The 21,603-nt window shown below is 39.4% G+C and overlaps 1 protein-coding gene across 1 annotated transcript in view; it reads right to left on the bottom strand.

Moving 5' to 3' along the window:
• The window catches only part of LOC111868671, a gene marked incomplete at its 5' end in the record, with an annotated part of 256,954 nt that overhangs the window by 124,493 nt on the left and 110,858 nt on the right, over nt 1-21,603 (bottom strand). The window contains 4 exon segments of the mRNA XM_033753134.1: nt 2,003-13,978; nt 14,639-15,685; nt 17,302-17,439; nt 20,162-20,413. Coding sequence (XP_033609025.1) covers nt 2,003-13,978; nt 14,639-15,685; nt 17,302-17,439; nt 20,162-20,413 — 13,413 coding nt within the window.

Genomic DNA, 21,603 nt, shown 5'->3' with positions numbered 1-21,603 from the left:
ACCTGTATAATAACAAGTATAAAAACTGGCCATGGAAAGCCGGTACACTGCAACAAATTTTGACTGGCATAGCGAATTTTAAATACCTTGGAAACAAATACATGAAGCATGATGAAGCAAAGAAGACTATACATACAGTAGAATGAATAACCACTGTATGTTTTGATAAATCTACCAAACAACTAACATAATATTTCCAAAAAGAAGAGTCTCTACACTCCATTACAACTCAGAAGATGTCCTCTGCCTAGTCACCAATGTGAGAATCTCAAATCCAACAGTAAACCTTTGTTTCACGTTCTATATCCTGTTTCAATTTCACACATTAAATTAATGCAGGTTTTTGAACCATCTGATTTACTTTCAGTACCAAAAATAAGAATTTCATTATCTCTGCTTCCATTACATTAGAGCTGCTCCCAACACCCATATCAGTTCAACGCAAATCATATTTAGCCAGTTTCACAAGAGACTGGTGGCAGTCCCAGACAAATTTAGAAATGACGTCAAGTGTTTCCATCACTGTGTATCAACTAACAGAATATACAGAATATACTGCTGTAGCCCCTCATTTACATTGTGCTGCACATGTTTTAATAGCACATACTTCAGCCTGGAATGCTGTAGTGTATTTCCCAAGGCTGAAGCTGAGCTCACTCCTTGTGCCTTATCCATACAAGCCTCTCCAGTGCCTTCATTTGTTTTTGAACCACCCATATACCAGACTGTTCCTCCATTCATATTGGACACGAACCCACCTTCCTATTCACTTCTACAGAAAAACTGACTGGAAATGGGTTAATGTATATATGCCTCACCGTCAGTTTTTAGTCCCCATCTGTAGAACAGGATCTTTCTTCTTAACCCAAGGCATATAAGCACACCAATACCTTTCAGTTTTTGGCTTCCACTGTGAACTGTAACAGCACCTGTATATCCCCAATTCAGCCTCAGCTTTCAACTTCAGACACAGTGAAGTCAGTCCAAAGAGGATCTCAAGTACATCAGGCCAGTGTTTGCGATTTGCTAAGTTCAGTTATGCTGGTTTTGAGTTTTGCCATTGCTCAGAACTATGCTTATATATCCAGTGTAGAAACTTTGGTCTCAGGCTTCACATTTTCCTGAATGTACCTCTACAGGTCCAGAAAGCTCTGTAGGTTTTTCTCACTATCTTATCCAGCTACTTCTTCCAAATAAACACTCTGTCTAAAGAGAGTTCAAAGTACTTTAATTCAGTAAACAGCTGAAATGTTTTGCCAGAGAGAAATAATTTTGTACTATACTCCATATACCTTACAGAGCCTTGAACTCTTACTAGTTAGTACAATGATTTATGCTGACTCTGAAGTTGTTATAATTTTCAGTTTCCATTTTGTTACCATAACTTACATTAACTAAATAACAGTACCATATTTATGTTTATCCTCCTTGTTATTAATATACAATTAATCAAAAGGAACGAATTACCACAGATTATTAAATTACTTTGATAACTAGAGGCAAAAGTTATCACAATGATGGCCAAGGCAAGAATATTTTCATATGAGTTTTGAGGGTCTCACAGAAGTGACTATAGAAAGTACAATCTTCTTGGAAGTGACATTGTGCAATCTTCTACAAATTTAAAGACGTTTCCTCTATAGCACAAGGAAACTTATGCCACATTATATGGCATTACATTTCACAAGATAGTAATTTTTAATATAAAATCCATTTTTTAAATATTTCAACATATTACAGAACAATATTAGCATTCCACTGAGAATATTATATAAATTGAATGCATATCATCCACCAAGTTTAATAAAGAGAAATATGTGATCAATTCTGCAAAAGGATTGCTTATTCCTGTAACATTTTGGTGAAGCAGTACTTGTTTAAGGGAGAATAGCCAGATAGATATTGCAAGTGCAAAGTAGGGTAGCTGTTTCTTATATCTCCCAAGTGAATTGTGTTTCATTGTATTGTTTTTCTTTCAATGGGGGATGGGTTTTGCGTTTACCTGGGAGTGTTCTACATTCAACAGAGGCAGCAGTCAGGTTCTCAGATTTAGTGCACAGACAGACAGGCCTATGTGATCTAACTACACATCTCACACCCACAGAACAAGGTTTATAAACATTACAAGGATTTAAACAATAATTGTGAATACATGTTGCATCATAAGTGCAGTCCAGCTCAGATGTACAGGTCTCTAATGGCCTAACACTAAATGGTTCACTCTGTTCTGTCATATTTTGGTCCACCACTAAGGTTGTTTTTGGTTCGGCTGCTGTCTCTAACAAGGAAATATCAGTACTTTTCATCAATGCAGAAACTGTAGCAATACTGCCGACAGATGTTGGACTTGTGGCCTGCTCTGCAGATTCAGTAAAAACGCCAGGAATTTTACTTGATTCACGAATATGTGCTGTTGATTCCTCCGCTCTAGAAATTGTAGTATGCTGTGGAGCAGAAGTATATCCTACAGTTAAACTTTCAGATGTGTAACCATAAAGTGACTCGGTTTCCGATGCTATATGCCTTGTACTTGAAGTATAATTTTCAACTGCTTCAACCACAGTTTCAGTTGTGGATATATATGGTGTTTCAGATTCACTTGTAAAATATTTTCCACCAGGGAATAAGCCGCTAGGCAATTCTGCTGGATAAGCAGTTGTGTATCTGTAAGATGGTTCAGATTTTACAATAGCTTGTTCTGTAGTAAAGGTATATATTTCTGGTGTTCCAGCTGAGTATTGTACACTGGCTTCAGTTTCCCTTGTGACATGCTTTGTAGTAGGCGCATAAGTTTCAGGTGTTCCACTTGTGTATTGTACACTAGCTTCCATTTCCCCTGTGATATGTTTTGTAGTAGGAGCATATGTTTCACTTGTTCCAGTTGTGTATTGAACACTGGCTCCAGCTTCCCCAGTGATATACCTGGTAGTAGGAGTATATGTCTCAGGTGTTCCAGCTGAGTATTGTATACCAGCTCCTGTTTCCCTTGTCATAAGTTTTGTAGTAGCAGCATATGTTTCAGGTGTTGGACTAGTGTACTGTACACTGGCTTCAGTTTCTCTTGTAACATGCTTTGCAGTAGGACCATATGATTCACTTGTTCCAGTTGGGTACTGAATGCTGGCTCCAGCTTCCCCTGTGACATGACTTGTAGTAGGAGCATATGTCTCTACGGTTCCAGTTGTGTATTCTACACTGGTTTCAGTTTCCCTTGTGACATGTTTTGTAGTAGGTGCATAAGTTTCAGGTGTTCCACTTGTGTATTGTACACTAGTTTCCATTTCCCCTGTGATATGTTTTGTAGTAGGAGTATATGTTTCAGGTGTTAGAGTTGTGTATTGTACACTGGCTTCAGTTTCCCTTGTGACATGTTTTGTAGTAGGTGCATAAGTTTCAGGTGTTCCACTTGTGTATTGTACACTAGTTTCCATTTCCCCTGTGATATGTTTTGTAGTAGGAGTATATGTTTCAGGTGTTAGAGTTGTGTATTGTACACTGGCTTCAGTTTCCCTTGTGACATGTTTTGTAGTAGGTGCATAAGTTTCAGGTGTTCCACTTGTGTATTGTACACTAGTTTCCATTTCCCCTGTGATATGTTTTGTAGTAGGAGTATATGTTTCAGGTGTTAGAGTTGTGTATTGTACACTGGCTTCAGTTTCCCTTGTGACATGTTTTGTAGTAGGTGCATAAGTTTCAGGTGTTCCACTTGTGTATTGTACACTAGTTTCCATTTCCCCTGTGATATGTTTTGTAGTAGGAGTATATGTTTCAGGTGTTAGAGTTGTGTATTGTACACTGGCTTCAGTTTCCCTTGTGACATGTTTTGTAGTAGGTGCATAAGTTTCAGGTGTTCCACTTGTGTATTGTACACTAGTTTCCATTTCCCCTGTGATATGTTTTGTAGTAGGAGCATATGTTTCAGGTGTTGGACTAGTGTACTGTACACTGGCTTCAGTTTCTCTTGTAACATGCTTTGCAGTAGGAGCATATGATTCACTTGTTCCAGTTGGGTACTGAATGCTGGCTCCAGTTTCCCCTGTGACATGACTTGTAGTAGGAGCATATGTCTCTACGGTTCCAGTTGTGTATTCTACACTGGTTTCAGTTTCCCCTGTGACATGTTTTGTAGTAGGTGCATAAGTTTCAGGTGTTACACTTGTGTATTGTATACTAGTTTCCATTTCCCCTGTGATATGTTTTGTAGTAGAAGTATATGTTTCAGGTGTTAGAGTTGTGTATTCTACACTGGCTTCAGTTTCCTTCGTGATGGTCTTGGCAGTAGGAGCATATGTCTCTACGGTTCCAGTTGTGTATTCTACACTGGTTTCAGTTTCCCCTGTGACATGTTTTGTAGTAGGTGCATAAGTTTCAGGTGTTCCACTTGTGTACTGTACACTAGCTTCCATTTCCCCTGTGACATGTTTTGTAGTAGGTGCATAAGTTTCAGGTGTTCCACTTGTGTACTGTACACTAGCTTCCATTTCCCCTGTGATATGTTTGGTAGTAGGAGTATATGTTACAGGTGTTAGAGTTGTGTATTCTACACTGGCTTCAGTTTCCTTCGTGATGGTCTTGGCAGTAGGAGCATATGTTTCATTTGTTCCAGTTGTGTATTGAAAACTGGCTCCAGTTTCCCCAGTGATATACCTTGTAGTAGGAGTATATGTCTCAGGTGTTCCAGCTGAGTATTGTATACCAGCTCCTGTTTCCCTTGTCATAAGTTTTGTAGTAGCAGCATATGTTTCAGGTGTTGGACTAGTGTACTGTACACTGGTTTCAGTTTCTCTTGTAACATGCTTTGCAGTAGGAACATATGTTTCAGGTGTTAGCGTTGTGTATTGTATACTGGTTTCAGTTTCCCTTGTGACAGCCTGTACAGTAGGAGCATATGTTTCAGATGTTCCACTTGTGTATGACACACTAGCTTCTGTTTCCATTGTGATATGTTTTGTAGTAGGAATATATGTTTCAGGTGTTAGTGTTGTGTATTGTACATTTGCCCCAGTTTCCCCTGTGATATGTTTTGCAGGAGAAGTATATGTTTCAGGTGTTAGAGTTGTGTATTGTACACTGGTTCCAGTTTCCTTTGTAACATGCTTTGTTTTAGGAGCATATTGTTCAGGTGTTAGAGTCGTGTACTGTAAACTGGCTTCTGTTTCTGTTGTGATATGTTTTGTAGTTGCAGTATATATTTCAGATGTTGCAGTTGTGGCTTCAGTAACCCTTGTGACAGGCTTTCCAGTAGAAGCATATGTTTCAATTGTTTCAGGTGTGTACTGAAAACTGGCTCCAGTCTCCTCTGTGACAGGGCTTGTAGTAGGAGCATATGTGTTAGGTGTTGGAGTTGTATATTTTACACTGGTTTCAGTTTCGCTTGTGACATGCTTTTCAGTAGGAGCATATGATTCACTTGTTTCAGTTGTGTACTGAACACTGGTTAAAGTTTTCCCGGTGACATGCCTTGTAGTAGGAACATGTGTTTCAGTGGTTCCAGCAGTGTATCGTACACTGGCCTCAGTTTCCCTTGTGACATGCTTTGTAGTAGGAGCATATGTTTCAGGTGTTTCGCTTGTGTATTGTACTCTGGCTTCCATTTCCCGTGTGATAGGTTTTATAGTAGGAGAATATGTTTCATGTGTTCGAGTTGTGTATTGAACACTGGCTCCAGTTTCCCCTGTGACAGACTTTTCAGTAGGAGCATATGTTTCACTTGTTCCAGTTGTGTATTGAACACTGGCTCCAGTTTCCCCTGTGACATACCTTGTAGTAGGAGCATATGTTACAGATTTTTCAGTTAAGAGTTGTACACTGGCTTCTGTTTCCCTTGTAGTAGCAGTATATGTCTCCGGTGTTAGAGTTGTGTACTGCACACTGGCTTCTGTTTCCCCTGTGATAAATTTGGTTGTAGGACTGTATGTTTCAGGTGCTGGTGTTGTGTATTGAACACTGGCTCCAGTTTCCCCTGTGACATACCTTGTAGTAGGAGCATATGTTACAGATTTTTCAGTTAAGAGTTGTACACTGGCTTCTGTTTCCCCTGTGATAAATTTGGTTGTAGGACTGTATGTTTCAGGTGCTGGTGTTGTGTATTGAACACTGGCTCCAGTTTCCCCTGTGACAGGCTTTTCAGTAGGAGCATATGTTTCACTTGTTTCAGTTGTGTATTGAACACTGGCTCCAGTTTCCCCTGTGACATACCTTGTAGTAGGAGCATATGTTACAGATTTTTCAGTTAAGAGTTGTACACTGGCTTCTGTTTCCCCTGTGATAAATTTGGTTGTAGGACTGTACGTTTCAGGTGCTGGTGTTGTGTATTTTACACTGGCTTCAGTTTCCCATCTGATAGACTTTGCAGTAGGAGCATATGTTTCAATTGTTCCAGTTGTATATTGAACACTAGCTCCAGTTTCCCCTGTGACATGGCTTGGGGTACGAGCATATGTTTCAGCTGTTCCAGTTGACTGCTGTACACTAGCTTCTGTTTCCCTTGTCATAAGTTCTGTAGTAGCAGAATACGTTTCAGGTGTTGGAGTTGTGTAGTGTTCACTGGCTTCAGTTTCCCTTGTGACATGCTTTACAGTAGGAGCATATAATTCACTTGATCCAGTTGTGTACTGAATACTGACTCCAGTTTTCCCTGTGACATGGCTTGTAACAGGGGCATATGTTTCAGGTGTTCCAGTTGAATATTGTATAGTAGCTTCTGTTTCCCTTGTCATATGTTCTGTAGTAGGAGCATATGACTCAGGCGTTCCAGTTTTGTATTGTACACTGGTTTCGGCATGTTTTGCAGTAGGTACATAAGTTTCAGGTGTTCCACTGGTGAATTGTACACTTGCTTCCATTTCCCTTGTGACATGTTTTGTAGTAGGAGTATGTGTTTCAGGAGTTAGAGTTTTGTATTGAACACTGGCTTCAGTTTCCTTAGCGATGGTCTTGGCAGTAGGACCATATGTCTCACTTGTTCCAGTTGTGTATTGAACACTGGCTACAGTTTCTCCTGTGACATGGCTTGTAATAGGGACATATGTTTCAGGTGCTCCAGCTGAGTATTTTATAGTAGCTATTGTTTCCCTTGTCATATGTTTTGTAGTAGGAGCATACATTTCAGGTGTTACAGTTGTTTCCTTTACACTGGTTTCAGTTTCCCTAGTGACAGGCTTTGTAGTAAAAGCATATGTTTTAGGTTCTCCAGTTGTGTATTGTGCACTAGCACCAGTTTCTCCTGTAGCATGCTTTGTAGTAGAGGCATGTGCCTCAGGTATTTCAGTCATGTATTGCACAGTGGTTTCTGTTTCCCCTGCGAAATACTTTGCAGAAGGAGCATAAGTTTCACTTTTTCCAGTTGCGTATTTCACACTGGTTTCAGTTTCCCCTCTGACATGCTTTGTAGTAGGAGCATCTGAGTATATTGTAGGTTTTTCAGTTGAATATTTTACACTGGCTTCAGTTTCCTCTGTAACATGCTTTGTAGTGAGAGCATATGTTTCAGCACTTCCTGTCGTGTACTGCACACTTGCTTCAGTTTCCCCTGTGAAATGTTTTGCAGTAGGAATATATATTTGACTCATTCCTATTTCAAATTGAACACTAGCTTCAGTTTCCCCTGTAATTAGCTTTGCAGTAGGAGCATATGTTTCAGGTTTCTCAGTTGCATACTTTCCACTGGCAGCAGTTTCCCTTGTGACAAGCATTGTAGTGGGAATATATGTTTCAGGTCTTCCTGTTGTGTACTGTACGCGGGATTCAGTTTTCCTTGTCGCATGCTCTACAGCAGGAGCATATGTTTCACTAGTTCCAGCTGTGTATTGTACACTGGCTTCAGTTTCCCCTGTGACATGCCTTGCAGTAGAAGCACTTGTTGCTGTTGTGTATTGTACACTAGCTTCAGGTTGCATTGTTACATGAGCTGTAGTAGGAGAATATGCTTCAGATCTTCCAGTCGTGTAATGCCCGCTGGCCACAGTTTCCCTTGTGAAATATTTTGCACTAGGAGCATATGTTTCAGGTCTTCTAGATGTGTACTGTATGCTGGCTTCAGTTTCCACTGTAACATGTTTCGCAGCAGGAATATATTTTTCAGTTCTTTCAGTTTCATACTGAACACTGGCTTCAGTTTCCCCTGTGACATATTTTGCAGTAGGAATATATTTTTCAGTTCTTTCAGTTTCATATTGAACACTGGCTTCAGTTTCCACTGTAACATGTTTCGCAGTAGGAATATACTTTTCAGTTCTTTCAGTTTCATATTGAACACTGGCTTCAGTTTCCCCTGTGACATATTTTGCAGTAGGAATATATTTTTCAGTTCTTTCAGTTTCATATTGAACACTGGCTTCAGTTTCCCCTGTGACATATTTTACAGTAGGGGCATATGCTTCAGGTCTTTCAGTTGTGTACTGCACACTAGTTTCATTTTCCCTTGTGACATGCTTTGGAGTAGGAGCATATACTTCACTTGATGCTGCTGTGTACTGTACACCAGTTCCAGTTTCCACTGTTATATGAGCTGTAGTAGGAGCATATGCTTCAGGTCTTCTAGTTGTATATTGAACACTGGCCTCAGTTTCCCTTGTGACAACTCCAATAGTAGGAATATATGTTTCAATTCTCTCAGTTGTGTACTGTATACTGACATCAGTTTCCCCTGTAACATGCTCTGCAGTAGGACTATATGTTTCATTTCTTTCAGTTTCATATTGAACACTGGCTTCAGTTTCCCCTGTGACATGCTTTGTAATTGGCGGTCTTCCAGTTGTGTATCGTACACTGGCTACAGTTTCTCCTGTGACATGCTTTGTAGTGGGAATATATGTTTCAGGTCTTCCAGTTGTGTACTGTGCACTGGCTACAGTTTCTCCTGTGACATGCTTTGTAGTGGGAATATATGTTTCAGGTCTTCCAGTTGTGTACTGTGCACTGGCTACAGTTTCTCCTGTGACATGCTTTGTAGTGGGAATATATGTTTCAGGTCTTCCAGTTGTGTACTGTGCACTGGCTACAGTTTCTCCTGTGACATGCTTTGTAGTGGGAATATATGTTTCAGGTCTTCCAGTTGTGTACTGTGCACTGGCTACAGTTTCTCCTGTGACATGCTTTGTAGTGGGAATATATGTTTCAGGTCTTCCAGTTGTGTACTGTGCACTGGCTACAGTTTCTCCTGTGACATGCTTTGTAGTGGGAATATATGTTTCAGGTCTTCCAGTTGTGTACTGTGCACTGGCTACAGTTTCTCCTGTGACATGCTTTGTAGTGGGAATATATGTTTCAGGTCTTCCAGTTGTGTACTGTGCACTGGCTATAGTTTCCTGTGTGACATGTTTTACAGTAGGAGCATATGTTTCACTTGTTCCAGCTGGGTATTGTACACTGGCTCCAGTTTCCCCTGCGACATGCTTTGTAGTGGGAATATGTGTTTCAGGTCTTCCAGTTGTGTACTGTGCACTGGCTACAGTTTCCTGTGTGACAGGTTTTACAGTAGAAGCATATGTTTCACTTGTTGCTGTTGTGTACTGTACACCAGCTCCAGCTTCCCCAGTGACATAGCTTGCAGTAGGAGAATATGTTTCAGGTTTTACAGTTGAGTATTGTACACTGACTTCCATTTCCCCTGTGATATGTTTTGTAGTAGGAGTATATGTTTCAGGGGTTAGAGTTGTGTATTGTACACTGGCTTCAGTTTCCTTTGTAACATGTTTTATAGTAGGACCATATGTTTCAGGAATTCCAGTCGTGTACTGCACAGTGGCTTCAATTTCACTTGTAACATGCTCTGCAGTAGGAGCATATGTTTCACTTGTTCCAGCTGTGTATTGTACACTGGCTTCAGTTTCCCTTGTGACATGCTTTCCTGTAGATGCAAATGTTTTACTTGTTGCTGTTGCGTATTGTACACTGGCTCCATCTTCCACTGTGACATGAGACGTAGTGGGTACATATGCTTCAGGTCTTCCAGTCGTGTACTGTACACTGGCCTCAGTTTCCCCAGTGATATGCTTTGTAGTTGGAGTATATTTTTCAGGTATTCTAGTTGTGTATTGTACACTGGCATTTGTTACCCCTGTGACAACTTTTATAGTAGGAATATATGTTTGAGTTCTTCCCGTTTCATATTGAACGCTGGCTTCAGTTTCTCCTGTAACATGCTTTGCAGCAGGAATATATTTTTCAGTTCTTTCTGTTTCATACTGAACACTGGCTTCAGTTTCCACTGTAACATGTTTCGCAGTAGGAACATATTTTTCAGTTCTTTCAGTTTCATATTGAACACTGGCTTCAGTTTCCACTGTAACATGTTTCGCAGTAGGAATATATTTTTCAGTTCTTTCAGTTTCATATTGAACACTGGCTTCAGTTTCCACTGTAACATGTTTTGCAGTAGGAATATATTTTTCAGTTCTTTCAGTTTCATACTGAACACTGGCTTCAGTTTCCACTGTAACATGTTTCGCAGTAGGAACATATTTTTCAGTTCTTTCGGTTTCATATTGAACACTGGCTTCAGTTTCCACTGTAACATGTTTCGCAGTAGGAATATATTTTTCAGTTCTTTCAGTTTCATATTGAACACTGGCTTCAGTTTCCACTGTAACATGTTTCGCAGTAGGAACATATTTTTCAGTTCTTTCAGTTTCATATTGAACACTGGCTTCAGTTTCCACTGTAACATGTTTCGCAGTAGGAATATATTTTTCAGTTCTTTCAGTTTCATATTGAACACTGGCTTCAGTTTCCACTGTAACATGTTTCGCAGTAGGAACATATTTTTCAGTTCTTTCAGTTTCATACTGAACACTGGCTTCAGTTTCCACTGTAACATGTTTCGCAGTAGGAACATATTTTTCAGTTCTTTCGGTTTCATATTGAACACTGGCTTCAGTTTCCACTGTAACATGTTTCGCAGTAGGAATATATTTTTCAGTTCTTTCAGTTTCATATTGAACACTGGCTTCAGTTTCTCCTGTAACATGCTTTGCAGCAGGAATATATTTTTCAGTTCTTTCTGTTTCATACTGAACACTGGCTTCAGTTTCCACTGTAACATGTTTCGCAGTAGGAACATATTTTTCAGTTCTTTCGGTTTCATATTGAACACTGGCTTCAGTTTCCACTGTAACATGTTTCGCAGTAGGAATATATTTTTCAGTTCTTTCAGTTTCATATTGAACAGTGGCTTCAGTTTCCCCTGTGACATATTTTACAGTAGGAGCATGTGCTTCTGGTTTTCCAGTCGTGTATTGTACACTGGCCTCAGTTTCCACAGTGATATGCTTTGTAGTAGGAGCATATTTTTCAGGTACTCTAGTTGTGTATTGTACACTGGCTTTTGTTACCCCTGTGACAACTTCTATAGTAGGAATATATGTTTGAGTTCTTCCTGTTTCATATTGAACCCTGGTTTCAGTTTCTCCTGTAACATGCTGTGTAGTAGGAGCATATGATTGAGGTTTTTCAGTTGCATATTTTACACTGGCTTCAGTTTCCTCTGTGGCATGTTTTGTAGTAGGAATATATGTTTCAGGTCGTCCAGTCGTGTATTGCACACTAACTTCAGTTTCCCCTGTGACATGCTTGGCAGTGGGAATATATATTTCAGGTTTTCCAGTTGTATACTTCACACTGCCTTCAGTTTCCCCTGAGACATGTTTTGGAGTAGATGTATATATTTCATGTGTTCCAGTTGTGTACTGCACACTGCCCTCAGTTTCCACTGTGACGTGCTTTGTAGTATGAGCATATGTTTGATTTGTCCAAGTTGTGTATTGCATAGTGGCTTCAGTTTCCATTGTGACATGCTTTGGTGTAGATATATATACTTCAGATGTTCCAGTTGTATGGGACACACTTTCTTCCATGTCTCCTGTAACAGGCTTTGGTGTGGAAATGTATACTTTAGGTATCTCTGTATCTCCTATGGTTGCATATTTATATGTGCTCTCAGAGTGGAACTTCGATGTTATTCCTTCTGTCACCTCAGGTGTTCCTTTGCCCGAAGTGCTTATAAATTCTCCTGGTGCTTCTGTCGAGTATGAGGGATACTCTTTTGTTGTTATGTGTTCAATTTCATAAGGCTTCCTTGACGTTGTTACTTCAGAACCTTCAAATATCCCTTTGCTTGGAGTTGTTTCAAACTGAACTGGTTGTTCCATGGCTTGTGTGTAAGGTTTTTGGGTGGATGGGAGTTCATACTCAGTGTGCGTTGTTGGTGTTATTTGTGGACTTTCGGTAGTAATATGGTCAATTTCAGAGGTTGTCTTTAAAGTTATTTCTTCGGTAGCTTCAGACCTTTCTCTTTCTGGGGTGGTTTTATGTTCTCCTGGTTGTTTTATTAGGTATGTTGTATGTGGTTCAGTCACGATGTATTCAATTTCATGAGGCTTTGTGGACTCCGTTACTTGAGAACTTCCAAAGAAACCTTCACTTGGAGTTGTTTCAAACCTTGCTGGTCGTCCTGTAGAGTGTGTGTAAGGTCTTTGAGTGGTTGGGTATTCAGACAATTCAGTGTGCTTTCTTGTGATCATAATTTGTGGACCTTGAGTTGTGCTCTGAACTAGAACTGTCTCATATTTGCCTGGGCCTTGTGTAGAAAAGGCTTCAGTAGTAATGTGTTCTATTTCAGAGGGTAACTTTGTTGTTTCTCCTTCGGGCATCTCAGGCCTTGTTTTGCCTACAGTGGTTTTATATTCCCCTGGTGCTTCTGTTGAGTGTGAGGGATACAGTTTTGTTGTTATGTGTTCAATTTCAGAAGGCCTCCCAGATGTTGTTACTTTATGGCCTTCAAATAGCTCTTCAATTGGAGTTGTTTCAAACTGATCTTTTTGTTCTGTGGAGTATGTGTATGGTCTTTGAGTGGATGGGGGTATAGCTGATGGTTTAAATGTGCTCTGAGGAGTACCTATTTCGACTATTTCTGTAGTAATCTTATTTTGTGTAACTGTTTCAACAATCTCTGTAATGTTTTTCTGAGGTGTAACAGTCTGTACTCTTTCTGTAGATGTTTCATTTATTGGAAATATTACAGTTTCTGGGGATGTTTCCATACTTCTATTAAAATAATATTCTGTACCTGTTTCTTGGGTATATACCAGAGGTACCACAGTTTCCATAACAGTTACATGCTCTATTGGTGTTGGTGTCGTTTGTACAGAACCCAATTCTGTTGTTAATAGTGTGTGAGCCCCCACACTTGATGTATGTGTTCTATAAATAGTACTTGGATATGATTCTGGTGTTTCTGTTTCAACTGATATAGTTGTTGCTCTGGTTTGCATTTCACTTTTGCTAGCTATAGACATTTCTACAGGTTCTGTTATCATTGTTTGCATTTCTGTTCCTGTAGTTTCAGCCTTGCTGCCTCTAGTTAATGTAACTATGCTCATGGATGGTACATTCTGCGGTGTGGAATAGATCCCTCTCATAGTTGTTTCTTGCTCATGCATGCCATATGATGTTGGAAAAGTGGCTGGCTTTCCATATTCTGTAACTGTAGACACTAGTTCTGTAGTTCCTTCTAGGGTTTTCACACCTGCTTCCATCTTCCCAGTTGCTAAGGTAGGGATAATACTAGTCAAGGCTTTTAATTTCTGGGTAATGAATGAGGAAACTGATGTTTCAGTGGATTCAGTGACTGTTACCTGAGATGCCATACTTGGTCTTGTGACACTGGGACTCACTATGGTTAACAATTTACCTGGTGAATATGTTGTCAGATCAGTATATGTGGGCATGGTAGTGAGATTATCCTGCAAGTTAGGTGTGGTATATCTTACTACTGGTGAGCAGCCAATAGCAGGATCACCTTCATAACCTTCAGGACAGAAACATATAGGTTTGTGTGCCTGTACCCTGCACTGAGAACCCAAACCACAGTTGTTGGTGCAAGGATCTACGCATTCTCCACTAATGCAGGCCTGTGCATCTGTGCACTCGACATCCAACGTGCATGTAACGGATGGTGACGTACTTGTGGTGACACCTGCTGTGAATAACCAATACAATATACATATATACACACAAAATATTTACAATATTAATAAATATGTACATGTTTTGGTATGAAGGAAAGATGATAGTTTAACAAGGTATGAACAAATTATTGACAGATTTACTGATACTGCTACTGTACATGATAGAATACAGTTCTAAACTGTTAAATTAATTGTCAAATATCTACAGTGTGAGTGAGTTAGATATTATACAGACTATTCAAGTTACGTTAGAAAGGTATGTACAGGGAAGAATTATAAGTGCCTAGAGTAACAGGGGAGAGGAAGAGGAAAATATGCTCTCTTTCTAGATTTTCTATTGCCAGACTGGCCTGCTTAAGTATTCTGCAGTGTGACTAAATATGTTAAGAATGAATAAACTGAGTCTTCATTTAGTACATATCTTAGAGTTTGTTCTAGCTGCCCTATAACCAAATATTCATTAAATTAGTTTAGCCTTAAAAAAGTTCCACTTTAAAATTCTAGCTGTAATATTCTCTTATTTTCTGTTAGTTTTGCTCTAACTGTTAAGCCCAAACCAAATTATGATAAAATTAGTCTATTCTAAATTCCCGGAAAATTTCAACATTAAATCTTATTAAATATCTTCTGAGGATAAATTTGACACAACCCCTTTTCAAATTGCTCTTTACCTTTGAGACATCCATATTTTGAATCTGTGACAAATCCTGGGGGACAGAATTTGCAGACAGGTTTGTGCTCCTCCACAAAACAAGGAGCATCATCTGTGCAGGTAATGTTGACACAGGGGTCCATGCACCGGTAGCCACGGCATGCCAGATGTGGAGGGCAACCACTGTCACGCAGGCAGATCGACAGGGATGGGTTGCAGTCACGAGTACAGATGCAGACTGGATGGTGATCCAGCACACCACATGTCTTGTCAGCAGAGCAGGGGGGCACTCTTGATGCAGTACAAGGATTTTGACACTGACCATCAATGCATGCTAGATTTGAAGCACATTCTTCGTGCTGAGAACACTCAATGTGGTCAGGAGCACAAGTCAACTCTCCCATGTCACTCACTATAAAACCCGATTTGCAAACGCACATAGGACGATGTCTGTGCACTTCACACTTCTTATTTGCACCACAGGCAAAAATTGGGGCTGTTCTGCATGGGTCTTGACAATCACCCACCTCCCCATTACATGCTAAATTATCAGCACAGTCTTCATCTGACACACAACCCACAGTAGGCTGAGTAGTAATTGGGCCTGAAGGTTCACACTTTACATCTGGCTGACATGACACATGTGGTCTCCCAACATAGCATTGTGGACACGAACACCGCGGTCTATGCAGAACTGTCTGGCATAAGGCATTCTCTCCACACGAGCCTCTTTGAGTGCAAGGGTCTATACACTGATTGTTCAGACAGGCTTTCTCATTTGGACAGTCATTACTGCTGCTACATATGCTGTCTGGTGTATTCACAAGACCGGAAGGGAAACACAGTATGAGTGATTGGGGGAAAGGAGAAAAAAAGAACAGCGATTGTAAGAACTGTGAAAGGAAACATTTCTCACACAAAACATAATGTAACACATGCTTTCTGTGTTGGTGGTGAGGACAGTCCGAGACAAGACTAATGAAGGAGATGAAGCCATGTGATTTACTCCACATTTCAACACACAATACTAAAGATAATGTACAAGCTGAAATATTTACAAAGAAGCCCCAAATGAGTCAGCTGGTTTGGAGAAGGGAATACAGCACTCCAATTTAGATTACAGACCAATGTGAGAATGCTCCTTTCACAGCTCCCAATCTGACTTATCAGTAACAAAATGCAGCAGAGTAGCTGCATTGTAATATTATGTACACATATCAATCTTGAGCTCTTATCAGGACAGTTATGTAAATCTTACACTAACTACAGCTGAAACTGAAAACAAAGCTACTTAGTGCAAATATATGAAAGTGAAAATGGGGTGGAATGTACATGATTTACAGCTCATACTGATACACCACTAACTTCATTCAAAGGATTGGGGATATTATACAAGTACCTTGTACAACTAAAACAACAGAAATATGAACATTAAAATGCTAGTCAAAATGATTTGTACAATTTTGTTACACTTTACAATATTAACACTTTTCACCATTTCAAGAGGGCATTCAACTAACTTTATACCTTGCAAAATTTACGAGTGCAGGAGAAAACTATAGTGTAATTTTGCGAGCCAAGGTTAGTGACAAGGCAGATTGGAATACTGTGGTGACATTCCACATGATTCATGTCTAATGGAATGATGATGAGCTATTTTTCACTGTACATATGTATATATGTACAAAACCCACAGTGAGGAACATATGACAGTGATATTATTATTTGTTGAGTATTACGACTGAATGCATTTCTAAACACAAATTGCAACAATTAATTGGTGTTACTTTCCACCCATATTCCTCTTAGCATACTGAACATACATGGTTACATCATTACTGCTCGTGCAAAACACAACTGTCAGCTTCACTACAGGACTGTGTTCACATGAGTTCTGCAGAATATGTTGATGTTAACACTGAAAAACAGTAAACTTCACTGTCCATGTTGTAGTACAATGTGTTTATGTAAGTTATCAGATAACAATATTGAGAGAAAAATATTAATTATCTGTGTCAAGTCGATAATTATATCACGTGTGAAATGGAGTGTTAAAAATTTGCAGATACTGTAATTTCTCTTTCATTTGGGCAGTGCATTACCAAAACATACTGATCTTTTAGTATCAATCCAACATAGTACAATACCTATTTTTTCAATGTTTTTGTTTGATACATTACTGATGTTTGTGCAGATTTATATGTTGAAGTTCAAAGGCAGCATATTGCGATGCACACTTAACTACTCATTTATCCTTTTTTCATATTTCTGTTTATTTCTTAGGCAAATGATGGAAAACAACAATAACATTATATCTACATCTAAGTACTGTTCATTTTAAAACAAACCCCTAAATAAATTCCTAACACTGAACTAAAACAAAACAGAAGATTAGCTCAAGAATTATCAGAATAAGCAGAAAAGATCTAGGACTGAAGTTTGATCAGCACACTATAAACCTCCTGTAAATTCTTTGTATACTTTTGACAATTTAATATAGAATGAGATACTCAGGTTATACCATATATTATTAAGTATATATATTATTATGAGAGGAAGATTTAGATACCCTAGGCTATGAAATACAACATAACACCATCATTTCTGCAGAACAAATAAAACACAGGTTGTCACCAAGCTTGTGGAATCAAAATTGTTAGAATTATGTGTTCCTTGTCCTACCTGAATGGCACTCAACCTCAGCCCTGCCTGTTGTTCCTGGCAGACAGTGACACACAAATACAGCTCCTTCACGTAAACACTCAGCATTCTTACCACAACCTTCAGTACGACAGTCAGTTGGTGTACGGTCAATTGTACCTATGACAATATTATAAAAAATAACAGAATAATGGCCATTCAAAGATACGTGTAATGCAAATAAAAAGAGAAATACCCTACAATAATCAGACATTGGAATTTATAATGGAATCGAAAGAGACAAACATGAGAATTTAAAATGAATCATAAAAATATAAACACAATTATCAAGCCATGCAATGATTATATCATTCTTCCAACAAAAGGTAAGGAAACACATGACTCAAGAAACTAATCAATATTACATATGTTGGTGCAAGTAATTTAATACACTCAGTTTCCAAGAATGTAAGATCCTGGGCAAGTTCATGTTATTCATAAACTAATTTTAAAAGACCCAACGAGGTCACGGCTGGAGGGGAGGGAGGGGCGTCATCCATAGCGCAACACATCACAATATGTTAAAGCAGAATTAATATATGCTTTGGAACACACACTATCAAACAGGAAGTTAAAAGTAAACTAGCAGTCACAGACTTGAAACTTTTAAAAATTTGGAAGGAGCAAACGGGAGAAGTATCAGAATCAACAAAATAAGAGATGAGTATATACCATGGGATGGGCTTCTTTAAAGGATGAATACAAACAGACAACTTAGATGGAATTACAAATTTTAAAAAAATGACAAATGAAAAACACAGATTAAGACAGTAGAGACAACTGAAGGATTTCATCCATAGCCCTTTTCTAATAGATACAATGCCTGAAAGGAACTAAAAAAAAGTATTGTCATATGCTTGAGTGGCTATAGGCATGGTTTGGATTGGTAACTGGATTTATTGGACACTTTAACATACAACTCATGACTACTCTTTATAAATCACTATTACACAAAGACTAGTGATCTGTCACAATCTACAATGCATTGCTTGGTAACATCTTCCAGTGGTGGACATTCCTCTGCTCCTGGTCTCATGTCCTCACCAGCTGGTGGCCATCTCATACCAGCCTCCTATTCTTTTAACTGCCATGTGAAGACTGTCTCATAATGGCAGCTGGTCCTTGTTATATAGACCCAACACAGATTCCACAGAGTAAACCACTTCCAACATTTCTTCTACTATTGGGTGATGCTACTATCTGCACGGATCACACAGAAAACACTGTTCTTCTGTTGCATGCGCAATGGTTTTATGCTGATGAGTTGTTTGCTGTGCTGTAATCTAGTAACGGCTCTCTCTTTAGTTATGTCATGTTGCTCCTTCCTTATGGCTGCTTGTCCCCAGCAGCCTATAGGCATATTGCCATTTTCTTCTTCTGGTCAGTGTCTGAAAAACTTCTGAGAGTTGCCAGTGCTCCCACATATCTGACTCTTAAGCCGTTAGTGGATGTTTCTTCCATTCGGGTGGGGGTCAACTTCACAATGTCCTGACACTCATTTTTTTAATCCTCACAGATGACCCGGCTGCTAGCTTGATAACCTCCATCCCAAAAGTCTGCCTGACAGTCTTGTTGAATGACCTCTTTCTTCCTAGATGTACCTGCTCTTATAAGCCTTGGTTCTTTATGCCATTGTTGCATTTTGGCTTTGCCTGACATCTCCTCTCGAACGCTCATTTTTTAGTGGTTCCACGTACATCATCCTTCATCTGCCATTTCCACGCATTCTGGTAACCCATGGTCAGTTGCTAGTCCCCACAGTGGTCCTTCATCAGTATTCCAACTGTCTCTAATGGGGCCTCTTTGTTTGGAACTTCCTGATGTGCCACTACAACCTCTATTTCTTCTAGAACTGTCTCTAATTCTGTGGCCTTCACTTTTCTTAGGATAGTCTTACTTTCGGCTTTTCTTGGCCCCTCACCAGTCTCTATCCTGACCTCCATCACTTCTCGGCAGTTCTTCATTCCTTATAGCCAGAGCAACCATCTGGGAGATGAAGGCATCTACTTACATCTCCCTTTATTCTTGACAGGTCCACATATTTTCTCAAAGGACCGCAAATTTCATACTATAAGCCTCTATCTTGGCTTCCATCCTCTTTTGGTTGGTGTCCATTTTTAGTTGACTGGTAGCTACCCAGGCTTCCAGCCTTTGTATGGCAGGTACCAGACTTTCAAAGTCAGCCATTTTGCTTCAATCCAGTTCATTCAAAACAATCTAGTCCAGTTATCCCACTTCTGTCACCAGTTGTCATGTGATGGAGTAACCTTAGACAGGTTTCCAATTGGTAATCAGATTTACTGGACACTTTAATACACAACTTGTGACTACTCTTTATAAATCACTGTCACAGAAAGAGTAGTGTTCTCAGTCAGGGTCTTCACTGCTCTGCTTGGTAACACCTTCCAATGGCAGACGTTCCTCTGCTCCCTGGGTTTGCATCCTCACTGGCTGGTGGCCATCTCATACCAACCTCCTATTCTTCTCACTGCCTCTCAAGACTGTCTTGTAATGGCAGCTGGTCATCGTTATATAGCCCTGGCATGGACCACACAGAAAACACCACTTCCAACAGTTCTACCATTTTGTTGGGTGACATTGCTATCCATGCATACTGCACAGAAAACACCATTCCTCTGTTGCGTGTGAAGTTGTTGTTATGCTGATGAGTTGTCTCCTGTGCTGTAATCTAGTAACGGCTCTCTCTTCAGTTATAATGTCACAATATTTAATGTCTGTAATCTGAATGTTATCAAAAAATCTGCATAATGCAAATTAACTTACCCACTTCCAAATCAGTTTTGTTATGTAAATTTGTGATTTAAAATACAAAGCTTCTTACATTCAATATATGGATTTCCAGCAGGATAGTCACTTGGGCAGTAACATTCAGGCTCTCTGTTGTTAACAACTCGGCAAGCAGCATTCACTCCACACTGTTTGTCTCTACATAAATCTGTTTGATGTCCATCACAGAGGCACCCGCGATAGGGGTCACCTGTGCATCCAGGCACACATGTGCAGTCAAAACCATCTTGGGTGTCACGGCATTTTGCATTATCGCCACATGGGTTTCGCAAACACTGGTCTCCACCTGGAAGAAGAAACATTATTTCAACAGGATTTGAGGTTCTCACAGTGGTAGTTATGAAGAGTACTATCTTCTTGGATATAAAGCCATGCTGCTTGCCACTTTCTTTCATGCAGGTGTCTTGCTTTGCTTATTCTTTGACCATGAAGATGGAGGTGATATGTTCTGTCAAATTGTTGGTTGACTTTCAATGGACTACCTGGCTCTATATCCAAGAAGATGTTAAGTATTCTTCATTATTTGAACAGATTTATAAATAATAAGAGAGCAGGAAAGAATTAAACTTTTTTCCTTATTACTTATAGTAAAATGATTGAACAAGAAAATGAATCTTTCATTACTTAGTTGATGAATTAATTTGTTCATTTATATTGTCACGTACAGAGTGGTACATGTGACAAGAATGAGGGGTTCTAGTTCGGATGATTGGATTTATTAGTAACTTGGTTACAAACTCTCTCTTAATCACACTTAAATAAAGGCAATACAAAGCTTACAGCACTATCGTTGATTTACACAATTTACAGTTCACCGTTGCACACACACTAGGATTCTCTGTCTTCACTAGTTGTCTCCTAGCAACGGATCTCAATGCAGAAACTATCACTTCAAGTCACTACAAATATTACACATAAAATCTTCCAATCACATTTTAAATTTTCACAGGCTGACCTCCTGTATTTTTCGGCATCCTGTTTGCGTGCTTCCACTGCAGCTATTTCTCTCTTATAACAACTGCAACTCAGAACTGAGGACTATGTCACACACACTCACTGTCACTTCTAGTTCCAACTTGACTTCTTCTCATGATTCTGCCGCTAATATTTCTCTCTTGTAACTCATAACTAATCTCAACTGAACTTTGTCACTCATTTACATAGCTGAGGGACTGACAACATATCGTAAACACATGCCAAGTGATCGTTATCAACTACTGTTGTGATGTCACCGCACGAGCAGGAAAAATGTCATGTGACTTGGTTAAAATGTTGTTATATTGACAATTAATTTAAAGTTTACTACAGAAAGAAATGAGGTAATAACTGCTGTAATCTATTCTCAATGCAAGATAAGAAAACTGTAAACAGTCCCATCATCTGAAGGTTCAGCACTGTAACCACAAAATCCTACGTTCTGACCTTTATTTGAGCCAGTACAATCCAGTTTACACTTCCACATTCTGTACTCCAAAT

The sequence above is a fragment of the Cryptotermes secundus genome, unplaced genomic scaffold (assembly GCF_002891405.2).
Source record: "Cryptotermes secundus unplaced genomic scaffold, Csec_1.0 scaffold832, whole genome shotgun sequence".
NCBI lineage: Eukaryota > Metazoa > Arthropoda > Insecta > Blattodea > Kalotermitidae > Cryptotermes > Cryptotermes secundus.
Note: the sequence above shows the minus strand (reverse complement) of the source record. Positions and strands in the feature narration are given on the sequence as shown.